This window comes from Malaclemys terrapin, chromosome 4 (genome assembly GCF_027887155.1).
Source record: "Malaclemys terrapin pileata isolate rMalTer1 chromosome 4, rMalTer1.hap1, whole genome shotgun sequence".
NCBI classification, from domain to species: Eukaryota; Metazoa; Chordata; order Testudines; family Emydidae; genus Malaclemys; species Malaclemys terrapin.
In genome coordinates, this window is record NC_071508.1 from 90553522 (window position 1) to 90566812 (window position 13291).

Below are 13291 nucleotides of genomic sequence, written 5' to 3' on the forward strand. Positions count from 1 at the left end.
TGAATTCGATGTATCGCAGCCGACTTACCCCGCTGTGAGGACGGCGGCAAAATCGACCTCTGCGGCTTCCCATTGACGGCGCTTACTCCCACCTCTGCTGGTGGAGTAAGAGCGTCGATTTGGGGATCGATTGTCGCGTCCCAACGGGACGCGATAAATCGATCCCCGAGAGGTCGATTTCTACCCGCCGATTCAGGTGGGTAGTGTAGACCCAGCCTGAGATGCAGCTACCCCTATGTGAAATGCTGCAGTTGTTTTATAGCAACATTGCAAATGTGTACAACAACTGAGGACAGAAAATGAAGAAGGATATATATCTCACTGAAACTCCTGAGGAAACTGAAGTTGGGAGAATGTAGATATCTACAATGAAATTAGGCAAGCACACGGAAGTTAACATCTGTTCTCTCACAACAGGTGCTATGGAATATTTGAACAACAAAAAATAGTTAGGGCCTTTTGGGTTTACATCTCTTTTGGTAAAATGGTACTTCCTGGAGTACAGTGTTTCTTTACACCATACTGTGGTGTTACCTCACTACAGACTCAGGAATGTGTCAACTACCAAATCAACACCATTTTTGTAGAATCTGGATTTTTTTCCTACATCAAGTGCTGATTAGGCTGCTGCATGATTCCGCATAGCCTGTGAAATCTGACACAATCACAGGCCAAGGGAGTTTGGTTCTACTAGAAGAGATTTTATTCACCTGGATAATTGCGACAACCTCCTCCGGAGCAGCCTCTCACCCAACGCCCTTCATTGACTGAAACAGTCCAAGTTTGGAGCTTATCAGATTCCAAAGTATCAGGTGTGAGGTTACAGATCTCCAGCTTTGTGAAGTACCTCATGAAATCGTCAAATGACATCCTAGAGAAGCAGGGAGGGGGAAAGGAGAAAATAATGAGTATCCAAAGAATAGGACTGGACAGATAAGAAAACTTGGATTCTGGGTTCATATTGAAAATGGATCCCATAAAACCAATTTCCCCACCCAAAAATCTCAATCATACAAAACCACATGTAGGGAATTAAGTTAATAAAGATTAAAGATCATGTCAATTTCTGTGCCCACCTTGTGCACCACTTTGAAATTGTCCATATAATAGACACTCTGTCATTCCTATTAATATGGAAATTCAGCAGTCCTTTTTTCTTCCTGGTTCCACCCTGATCACTGTTTGACAAGGGCAGACTAATTAGATTTATGGTGTCCTAAAATGCTGTGTATGGAAAATCCAACTGAATTTCCTTCCCCTCTTGTCCCACTGCTGGAAGGGCATGACCAGGTTGGCTTGGACATTGACAGTATGACTGTGTAGGAATCAAAAGCTTTAGTTCAAGTAGTCAATTGCATTATAAATCTAAGGGTGACCTAGACTGATAAACACAAGTGATGTGGAAAAACAGACTCCAAGAATTTACTGTACAGTAGAACTGGTCAGACAATTTTAACAACATAATTTTTCTTTGCTAACAAGCCACTCTGTACAGTCTGAGAACATTATTTTATTTCCTAGACAAAGCTGCTATGGAAGTGATACAAGCACCAATGCTGTGGTTTGATTTGATTTCACTCTGCGATGTTGTGCTTCTGTAGCCTGCCTGAAATTTAAGGGATGCTTCAATGTTTTAATATTCAGTTTGTTTTTAAATACAGTTGTCAGTTTGAGTTTCTGACTGTGTGGTACTTTGTGAAACTTAATGCTGATGTCTGTCTATTATGTCACTTTTACTTTTGTATTAGAGAAGGGCCTGAATCAAAAGTCTCTATCTACTCATTCTCATTTGTTGGGGTATTTGAAATCTAAACTTGGATTAAATTTTGCAAATGAGTCAAGCCAAAAACTGGATTAGGACACCCACAATTTTGAGACGTTTGAAATCTAGATCCAGATCTGCTTCTGGATTTTGTGGCTTGACATCATCTCCCATTTATTTATTTACTTGGATTTATTAAAAAAAAAAAAAATCCTACACAAAGTCAATCGCTTATTTTTTTCTTCTAAAGATACAAAAGATTTGTGATACACAGTGTTTCCTCACATGATATTCTCTTTGAATATGCCTCCTCTGTGTCACCTACAGGCTCCATCGACACTTGGAACTGGGGGGTACGATTCCCAGCTTGAGTAGGCATACTCATGCTATCTCTCTTTGAGCTAATGCTCTAAAAATAGCAATGTAGCTGCAGTAGCATGGGCAGCAGCGACTGGCGGCACAGGCTAGCTGTCCTGAGTACATCCCCTCCCCTCCAGACCTTATCGGTACATACTCAAGGCAGCTTGCCCATGCTGCTGCTTGCCGCTGCCTGAGCTACCGTGGCTATACTTCTATTTTTAGCATGCTAGCTTGATGAGAGCTCGTGCAAATATGTCTGCTCAAACTGCGAATCACACCTCCTGCTCCAGGTGTAGATGTAGCCTTCTAGTGAATGCCTTCTGGAGGTGCAGGAGACAGAGAGATATTGGTTGCCCTAGAGATTTTATACTGATTATTTCAGTATCTTTTATCTGCCAATAATCCTGAAGTACAGAGAATAATCCCTCTGAAATTAAGTTTATTATTGTAGGGGACAGCAGATACGGTTTTCTGGGCCAGAACATACTAGGTTCATATAGGGAAATATTGCTCAGTACATAAATCTTGGTAATCATTTGTTTATCTACAGAAACAGATTTAAATGACTGATCTCATCTTAATTATAAAATAGCATTAAAACATTCTGTGATCTTATTGTTTGATATTTACTGCTGCTCTGACATTTCTCTGTAGTCAGAACTTTGTTTCCTGAGTCACTGCAGTCATAAGGAGATGAAATTTGGAGGCTAACTGACGGTGCATAAATATATAATGATGATGTGTCACAGCATGAAGATGGAGAATCATTATATTGCACTGTTACAACATGAAGACCCAAATGTCCTTTTGTCACAAACCATATCACAACATGGTATCTCAATCTGTGCTCGCACACCGCAAATAACGTTTATTGTTGCTTGCTGTCAAAGGTTTGTGGTGCTTATTGGATAGAAAAACAAAGCTGAAAAGCAGCTAAAATATTGTCTCCCTATTTAGGTTAATTTAGTGTGGGGGCAATTCCTGTCCCTTTATTCATGTTCCATTGCGCAATGGAGATGGCTTCCTATCAGTCCGTATGCAGGGTGTAGGTGGTGGTGAATCCAGAGAATCTCTTGCCATTCAGATTTTCCTATCGTGACAGCCCAATGAAGGAGAAGATTTAGGGGCACTTGCAGCATCAAGTCAGCAGTAGTGGCCAGATATGATTCTGTAGCCAATTAATGTTCTAGTGGGGAGGATTCCTTCCCCTTTATTCCTCCACAAATCCATCCTGTGTCCAAATAGCTATGCTGGGTAAGGTACTAGGCTGAAGGTTTGCTCCTTAGTTTCTGTCTACAGATCAGCTGTGTGTGTGTGTGTGTGATTCCCAGTGCGTGTAGCCAGGCTTGTGCTAAGTCAGCTCAAGCTAGCATGCTCAAAATAGCAGTGTGGATGTTGTGGCACTGGTGGTGGCTCAGACTAGTTGCCTGAGCTTAGAGGCAGGAGGTTGGGCAGGCTTGCCCTCAGGGGCTGCAATGTCCACACTGATATTTTTAGTGCACTAGCTCGAGCTGAGCTGGTGTGAGTCTGGCTACCCGTGCTGGGAATCACACCTATCCGCAGTGTAGACATATCTCCCAAACCCACCCTACACTGCATCACACCTTCCAGCTGAAGCACAGACATATCCTAAGGTCCTGGTTTTCAAAAATGCTCAGTGCCTGCATTGACTTCAGTAGGGTTTGTGGGTGCTCACTATTTTGAAAAACCAAGTCCATAAAAAGCAGATCTTACTCTTTTTGGTGGTCTCTGAATTATGGGCAGAGTTGGTAGCATCACCTATTGTTAAGGTTGCCTGTCACTTCCCATTTATAAGACTGTTTTCAGTTGCTTATAACTTTGCCAAACTATATTCATTCAAGCTGAAGTTTTCCATGCCTCAGGCTGAATTTAGTTGGAAAATTTTGGCAAAAATGGTTCAGCTGGTTCCAAGAATGAGATTATGGAAAAAAGTTGTTTTGCCTATGTTTAAAAAAACAACAACAATCTGACATCCTTTTAGTTAGAAACTCTAGCACCTCTTTATTTTGGAACTTGAAATTTGGCAGCAGGGGAAAAGGCTTGTTAGGCTGGGGTCAGTGGTGTGCCTTGGAAAAAACACCCCCATTTGGCCAAATTGTAAGTCTTTGAAAAATCTCAGTTTGCACATGCTCATCAGAGCACTGGTAGCAAGAATGTCTGTGCAACCTTAACTCGTGGAGCTACAGTTCTTTTTAGCATCTCTAGGAACTCTCATGTGTACCCAATCAGTCAAGCATAGACACGGAAGAACTTCAGGGAAAACACAACTTCTGAGATGGAAAAAGGTGTATCCTCACCAGAACTCCCCATCCTCTTCAATTCTGTACTGTAGTCGGATTTTCTCTGCTTTGTCAATTAAGTTCCATTCGTCTGAACTGCAAAAGAACAAACAGGAATCTCTTGCACTTTGCAATACACAGTTATTTAAGAAATTGTTAATACTTTATTATAAGCCCTACGGTGTACAAAGCCAACAGCTGGCACAAAAATGTCCTAATCCTTAATCATGTTACAGCCATGAATGACAGGTTTTTTTGTTACTATATCTGCAGCCATCCTAGTCAGTTTCCCTCTTCCTACTCCCATTAATGCTGATACCACAGACAAGTTTGATTCGCTTTTCTTATTGTGTGCTATTGACTTTACCACAAACACCACCTTACCACTCCCCCACAGGTAGGCAAGTGCACACACACTTCAGGTTTTAGTTTCCATTTCATGCGTATAGCACTCAGCAATCTGCTGTACTGTCGTTATTCTGTTTGGGTCAGAGATGGAAAGTGTTGCAAACTCCAGTCCTATTTTAAGAGCTACAGAGGCTCCTATTTGCAAAACTCAGTGAGAAATCTCATTTCTTCTTTCACACACACACACACACACACACACACACACACACACACACTCTCACTCTCTCAGATCCCCTTTCCTCCTGCTATTCAGTGCATTCATGGGCAGCACATGAACCGCCCATTTGGGGAGGCTAGCCCCCACCCGCGCCACTTCTGCCTGAGGGCCCCCCTTCCCCTGCCAGAACCCCAAGCCCCCCTCTGCGACTGCTGGCCCCCCTGCCCCAGCCCTGGGCCGCCCCAACCTGCCCTCCCCAGCGCCCCCAGCTCAAGAGCACTAGGTGGGTGGCCCCAGCACTGGGCAGCCCAAGCACCGGCCCCAGCCGCCCCAAGTCCCAGGCCGCTGGCCGGCCCACCCTAGCCCTGGCCACAGCTCACTTCGGGGAAGAGGAGCAGCCTGGGCTGGGGCCATGGGGGAAGAGCGGGAAGCAGAAAGCGGCCTCGGGGCGGAGTGTGGGTGGGGCCATGCCTGGCTGTTTGGGGAGGCTTAGCCTCTCCTCACCTGGGATGCCCGTTGCCCATGAGTGCATTAGAAGATTACCTCCCATTCCAGGTCACAGTCTTGTCTATGTCTGCAACAGGAGAAGCTCTTGGCTGAACTATTAAGCCATGCTCTTTCCTCTCTCCCTGTCATCAAGATTCCCCTTCCCTAGTAGATTTCGTATTTTCTTAAAATCCTGTCTTGCCTAAAGTAATCCCCCAGCTAAGCACTCAGTGCAGCCTCCAGAAAAATAGATGTGTTCATATTCCAAGTACAGGTGTCAGTACTAGAGCACAGACACTGCATATACCTCATTTTAGTCTTAGGATGCAATCACAGAACAAGCACAATGCGTTTAAAGTGGAATGACTTTTTTAACCCCACCCTACAGACTCCTAGGTTTGCTTTTCACCTACTTGTCACTCCAGGCTCCTTTCCATTCCACCTGTCCCCAGGGGTTCCTTAGCCGCACTAGCTTTATTTTTCCCGCTTTAAATGATGTCTTGTTGAAAAAGAAAACACGATTGAATAAATTAATTAGTCTCGTATGGGCTCAGAGGGAAATGTACTCCCTGTTGAATCACTCATGCTCACTTCCTGCAGCACTTATGTATTCCTTAGAGGTCTCCTACCCCTCCAGTGATCTGACACACTCCCAGCACAGGCAGCATGGCTGGGGGCACACTGGAGTTCTCTTTGCGCCAATATCCCTTGGTTTAAACTTGCTGTGCATTATCTACACTTTCCTTCCCCCACCTCCCAGCCAAGATCCCAATGGGTTTCTAATTCTTCCTTTTCAAGAAAACTTGTATAATTTTAATGTTTATTTTGTTTACAAAAACTCATAACTTTTATTTTCTCCCTGTTTTGACATATTGCTTGGCTGTCCTAAACAACAGCTTCTTCCTAGCTGTAGGAAAGAATAAATCCATACATACCTCTTCCACTGCAGTAACTGAATAGGCATGTCCTTTGACTAGCCCACAAGTCATGCGTGTCTCAAACTGCATTGGGATTATAGTCTGTAAAATATGGAATAAAAACAGTAAGCAGTACATAACACCCATTCCTATACTTAAGGCAGCCATGTTCTCCCTCTGCACCACACTAGGTCACCAAATATGTCACTTGGAAATTGGGACAATGACCATTTGCTTCTATTTCGTAGGATCATAGATGTTAGAGTGGGAGGAGACCCAGAAGTCATAGAGTTCATCTAACTGCAAGGTTAGGTTATAATCTATCCCTAAGAGAGGCTGTATCAGATACAGACCAATGTACCAAAGGACGTGGTGGATTATCCCTCACCTGAAGTCTTCAAATCAAGAATGGAAGTCTTTCTTAAATAATGTTGTAACTCAATCATAAAAGATGAGCTTTTTGGAGGAATTACTGGATAAAATTCTTTGACCTGTGTCATACAGGAGGTCAGACTAGTGATCCCTTCTGCACTCAAAAGTCAATGAATTTATGAAACAGAATAAACTGATTTTTTTTTATCAAAGCTAATGTTAAAATGATCTAATACACAGGTTAAGGGTTTCTACATATCTGGGTATAATGCTTAAATTATCCCAAAGTACAAAGTTTGGTTTTAAAAGTCATAAAATACATATAATCTTCCCAAATTAAGGTTAATAAATGTATACTAATAATTCCCACAGTCCAGTGTGTGATTGGGCAGAGTGCGCACATCTGGAAGCTCTTCTCTCCATCTCTGAAGACAACTGACTATGCATTTTAATGCATATTCATGCAGGGAGTCTTGTTCATTAACACTATATATGAATTAATGAGGGATCTAAACCAAAATCCCAGATCTAACCACATCACAAACTTTGGTAAAGCTCATATTCTGATCTGAACTTTGTGGCTCGGGGCCATCACTAGTCTGAATATACATTTGGTAGTGTCAAAAGGTAGCACTGTCACTCTGGATCTGGCGATTGAGCACGTCTGTCCCTGCCAAGCAATACCTGATTGTGCTCAGCCACCTCCTGGGGCAAAGAGTTACCTCACTAATTTGTACTGGTAACTGCAAGACTCACTGTGAATTTTGCCATCTAGTAAGATAAGTGAATGAAAACAATGGAGACCATTAATAATTAAATCACAAAATGTTACTTTGCTCCTTTATTTTTAGTTTAGTTTACTGGTTTATGGGAACACCTCATAATGCACTAGTATTTTTCCTACAGTATATTTACTCAAAATAATTAAATCTAATCAATACGAAGTTTCTCTACAGTTTCTGCTATTCAGTCTTTGCTGAGAGGTGACAAAGTGGCAATTTTTTTATTGGATTAGCAGGTTTCTACTGCATATCCATTAGTAACATCAGAACCATTAGAAACATCAGAGTCAATACTCTACATATTAGAATTCTCTTAACTTTATACCGTCCTGTGCTCTTATACTGACGGTATTAAAATGTCTTATGTTATATTCTGTTCCCACTTACGTATATTAACATGTATTCTCATTTTCTTTGTAGATATACATTATATTTCAAAATGATTTATAACAGCCATGCTTTAAAAAAAGTCAGACCAATTGAGTTTCAAGAGTGATGTGCTCAGGGGTAGAGTTTCAACCTACAGATGCTTAGGTCTCCTGAGAGATACTTTGAGGCATTAACCAGCAATTCAGGTACCTGACATGTTTTTATTCCTAAAGCTGAGGATATTCATGTATTGGAAAGAGAGAGAATTGAAGAGAGGGTTATAGTGGATATAAGCAACAAAAACAAAGGCCAGGTGATCAAATTCATATGTATGAAATGAAATATGAAACTTTCCCCTCCTCCTCCACTATTTTTGTCACTGGAAAGGAACCTGAAATCACAGTAGTATAACAATATATGATGCATAAGGATTGCATGCACATGCCAAAAGCCATTCATGCATTTCCAATGATAGATAAGACATGGAGAGGTAGAAATGGAGAATTCGTTGAGTCAGGTACTACGATAACGTGTCTGATACAAATAACAAGATAGAATAGAACGAACCTGGCTGTCAAAATTATTTTCCATTATTTCCCTTCTGTGTCCATTTCCTCTTTCCCTCTTCCCTTTTTTTAACTTTAATATTATTCCCATCTAGCTTCCTCTCCAGCTCTCCTCTTTTCATTTCTCTATCCCCTTAATTTTTTTTGTTTTCCTCCCCTCGGCAATCCCCGCCTTTTACAATTTTTAAATTCTCATGTTGCTCCTGCCTCTAGTTCCCATCTCTGCTAAATTGACTCTTTAGGAGACAGCGCTTTCAGCCAGTGACTTCCCAGTATCACGGCTTTGGATGGTGGTGGCTCAGCAGTGTAGCACCCAGCCAAACAATATAGCAACAGGAATGGCAACTTCCGGAATAATTTTGTGAACTTCTACTAGTGTGTGGTACCAGAGGAGGAACACTGGTACAGTGCCCAGATGAATAGGTGCAGTTTCGACAGCCTGTGCTTGGAAACTAGGAGGGTCATTTGTACAGGAGCCAAGAATACTTGCAAGGAATTGCATAATTTGTATACATTTGTGTACTTCCCCAAGGAATTATATCATTTTGCAAGACTCAAAACTGATGTCAAACAGGAAAAGTTTTATTTCTTCTTCTGTCCTCCTTCTATTAACTTCTAAATTAATCTGTCTCTTTTACAGTCAAAACAGAAGTATTACAAATGAAAGTTTTAGGTTCTATAATATTATATAAATGGACAAGCATCATTTACTTTATCACTGAAAGGCAGCAGAAAATGAAAAAAAAAGAAAGAGATGGAAGAAGAGAAGCTTAATTAGGGAACTTCCATTCTCCTTCATTACATGCCAGAGGTTCTGCTCTTTTATCTGTAGCCCTGAGGAGTGAGTATTGGTACTGTTTAACAGCGAAATGGGGAAGGACAGCAAGTCTCTCTTTTACCCAGTAGTTGGATGATTCTATCTTAAACCTTTCTAGCATTCCTCACTCTATTTTTCTTGAAATCCCCCAACCTTTTATCACCCAAATGGATTTCCATGTTCTGAATTTTTTCATCACTCATGTAGTCTTTGATGTGTTTCTCCCTTGCCCTCCAGTGGTTTTTATAAGGCTGAATTGTTCCAAGCAGCCCTCTGTCTGTCTCTGTGGTATTTCCTTACTCCAGCTGTTTCTGAGGACCTTACACATCTGTTCACAGAACTCCCTTAATATTCCACATATTAAAATGAGGTATATAGGAGCTCTTACTTATGATTGAGGGCCCTCTAGAGCCTTTACTTTGGTAAAGGTGGAGATCTTGTGTCCCTCGAATCTTTCTTTCTTTACGTTTTCCATTCCACCATCCCTCCCAAGCAAAGGACTTCATTAATGAATCTGCAGATGTTGTGCACTTATCATTTTATAGGCATCAGCCATCCAATTCCACAAGTAAAACATTTCATTAACTGAATTATTACCTATTTTTCATGCAAAAATGTGGATTTTTGCACAAGCAAATTAATGCATCTGCACATTTTGTGGGTGCATTAATGGAAGCCTGCTGAAAATTTGTGCCTAAGTGTTGTGTAGTTAACAAAGGGTTAAACAGTGACATAGTACTGTTATTAGGAGGGAGAAGTTGAGTGCACACTTCCTGACACTTTTTGTTGCTGCTTCTCTACTAGGAGCAAGTTGTTCACACAAGTTCTAAGCTGTGATCTTAACTGACAGCTGCCTCTCTGGATGCTAACATAGTCTTTTGGGAGAATTATACCTGTTGCTGCATCTTGAGAGGATTGAAATCATTTAGTTCCTAAGAACACACAGACGCCCAACGCTTTTTAGAACAATTTTTTAGTTCTCTTCAGCTGATATGGTATAACTCAATGCAATGTGTAAGGGATTTCGAAACACAGTTGCTGTGGTTTTCTAATTGGTATGATTACAGGGAGAAGAGTTATGAGGCCGGGGACAGTCATTGCTTGAGGCATACAAACCCAGGCTGGCCTTTCCTCTGAGCCTTGGAAATCTAGAGTTGAGTCAGTCCTCGGCATGCTATTCACATTCTTCACCATTCGGGCAATTAATTCCCCAAGATCACTTTGAGGAGCAGTCCCGTATGAGAAGCCCATATTGTCCTGGTACAGAAAATGGGAGAAAGAAGTGGTACATGGGAAGTGAATCAGTGAAGAAAGAGAGTAGGAGAAAAGGGAAAATGAAAGAAAAACGAGAAAGAAATGGAAGAAGAGAAGCTTAATTAGAGAACTTCCATTCTCCTTCATTACATACCAGAGGTTCTGCTCTTTTATCTGTAGGGCTCAATGACACTAGAGCTCTCGTGCTACTACGGTAGCTCCATAGTCCTAAACTCGCATTGAAATGAGCTGTGCCTCTAACTACTGTGATAGACTCAGTTCCGCACAAAGGTCAAAGAGAAATGGGAGACTTGTAATTAGAGGGCACATCGCTCTACTTACTTCACAAAAGCCATACGTTGCCCCCCCACTTCTGTTCCACCTCAGTGAGAGCACTTCCTTCCAAAAAGACATGGCAGCACCCCATATGCTTACCTTCATTTGTGTGGGAGATACTATGTCACCATGCAATTATGTCACATTAGGCAATAAAGTCATGGCCACAAATGACTACATGAGGCAATATGGCAGTGTGGTGCAACAAAAGGTTAAAGTCCTGAGAATCTGCTCCAGAAGATGCTTCAGAACCCAAGCCCACTGAAATGTGTACTTTTCCCTCTTTTTTTCTGTTTTAACCTCTGCAACTAATGGTTCTGGAAAATCAGAACTTCATGAGATAGTCGGGAACCTTGCAGAAAAAGTCAAGTGGATTTTATAAAGTAATTAATTTGACTCCTCTTTCTTTCTTTCTCCGCCCCCTCCATTTGTATGTACTTAGCTTGCAATTGTAATTCTTTCACTTATACGTTTTGTTTATTTTTGTTCTTGTTTCAGCATCACTTTTCTGGAAGATAAATCAATACCAGTGGCAGTGCATTAATATGCCCCCTTCCCCATTGGATCTATTTCCTCTGGCATCAGGGCCAGAGTATGGATTTGATCTTTTTAGGCTTTAAGAAAATTAATGCTTAATAAATACTGTGCTGATTAATATTGCTTTAAACTTCTATAGCTAGCTAGCTAGCGCGCGCTCTCTCTCTCTCTCTCTCTCTCTCAAGCAGTGTACGAAGGCAGTGTATTCTAAAGGATAGACATGACTCAGGAGTCTCAGATTCTATTTCCAACTATGCCACTGGCCTGCTGGGTGACCCTGGGCAAATCCCCGTGTCTCAGTTTCCCATCTGTAAAATGGGGATGATGATACTGACATCTTTTGTAAAGCACTTTGAGATCTAGGGATGCAATGTGCTATATAAGAGCTAGGTGTTAGTATTACTAACATTAATACGTTTATCCCCGCAACATCCCCACCACATAGATAGTCTTACATCTGTTTTACAGATGGGCAAACGGAGGCACAAGGGATTAAGTGACTTGCCCCAAATCACACAGCTGGGCCTCTCCTGCAAGCCGTTGTGCACAGCAGACTCTTCTGCCACTGTGGAACCCACTGAAGTCAGTGGGGTTCCGTGTGGGTGTAGGAATCCACTAGTGCAGAGCAACACACAGGATCAGGGCCTGAAGTCACAGAGTTGGGAACAGAGTCGATGTCTCCTAGCTCACAGTCCCTTGCTTGGACCACAAAACCGGGCTTCTTTCCTTACTCCTTGTGGGACAAATCTTGAGGCCTTAATTTAGTCCATATTTAAGGCAACTTCCAATTACTGCAGTGGGAGTTGGTCTGCATATGGACTGAATGAAAACTGAGTAAAGACCTCAGGATTTAGGTCCCTATTGTTTATAAGCTATAATAAAGCTAAACGTTTCCAATAGAACATTTTAGGTTTTTTTGTGAAGCCTGAGGCAAAGGGGACATCTTTTGAACATCCCATGTTCTTCTTTGGGTATGGACACCTTCTGTCAACTTTTCCAAAAGCCAGTCATCTTTGGAAAGTCATGGGAGACGGGAGAGATTCCAGAAGACTGGAAAAGGGCAAATATAGTGCCCATCTATAAAAAGGGAAATAAAAACAACCCAGGTAACTACAGACCAGTTAGTTTAACTTCTGTGCCAGGGAAGATAATGGAGCAAGTAATTAAGGAAATCATCTGCCAACACTTGGAAGGTGGTAAGGTGATAGGGAATAGCCAGCATGGATTTGTGAAGAACAAATCATGTCAAACCAATCTGATAGCTTTCTTTGATAGGATAACGAGCCTTGTGGATAAGGGTGAAGCGGTGGATGTGGTATACCTAGACTTTAGTAAGGCATTTGATACGGTCTCGCATGATATTCTTATCGATAAACTAGGCAAATACAAATTAGATGGGGCTACTATAAGGTGGGTGCATAACTGGCTGGATAATCGTACTCAGAGAGTTGTTATTAATGGTTCCCAATCCTGCTGGAAAGGCGTAACGAGTGGGGTACCGCAGGGGTCTGTTTTGGGACCGGCTCTGTTCAATATCTTCATCAACGACTTAGATATTGGCATAGAAAGTACGCTTATTAAGTTTGCGGATGATACCAAACTGGGAGGGATTGCAACTACTTTGGAGGACAGGGTCATAATTCAAAATGATCTGGACAAATTGGAGAAATGGTCTGAGTTAAACAGGATGAAGTTTAACAAAGACAAATGCAAAGTGCTCCACTTAGGAAGGAAAAATCAATTTCACACATACAGAATGGGAAAAGACTGTCTAGGAAGGAGTACGGCAGAAAGGGATCTAGGGGTTATAGTGGACCACAAGCTAAATATGAGTCAACAGTGTGATGCTGTTGCAAAAAAAGCAAACA

At 41.7% G+C, this 13291-nt stretch overlaps 1 protein-coding gene across 2 annotated transcripts in view; it reads right to left on the reverse strand.

Annotated features, from left to right (window-relative positions):
- CAPN3 (calpain 3) overlaps window positions 1-13291 on the reverse strand; it is a 68464-nt gene that overhangs the window by 35570 nt on the left and 19603 nt on the right. For both annotated transcript variants that reach the window (XM_054028248.1, XM_054028247.1), the window contains exons 6-10: window positions 10413-10553; window positions 6409-6492; window positions 5887-5972; window positions 4441-4518; window positions 711-871 (exon numbers count right to left, since the gene is read on the reverse strand). In XM_054028248.1, coding sequence (XP_053884223.1) covers window positions 711-871; window positions 4441-4518; window positions 5887-5972; window positions 6409-6492; window positions 10413-10553 — 550 coding nt within the window. The remainder of the gene's footprint in view (window positions 1-710; window positions 872-4440; window positions 4519-5886; window positions 5973-6408; window positions 6493-10412; window positions 10554-13291) is intronic.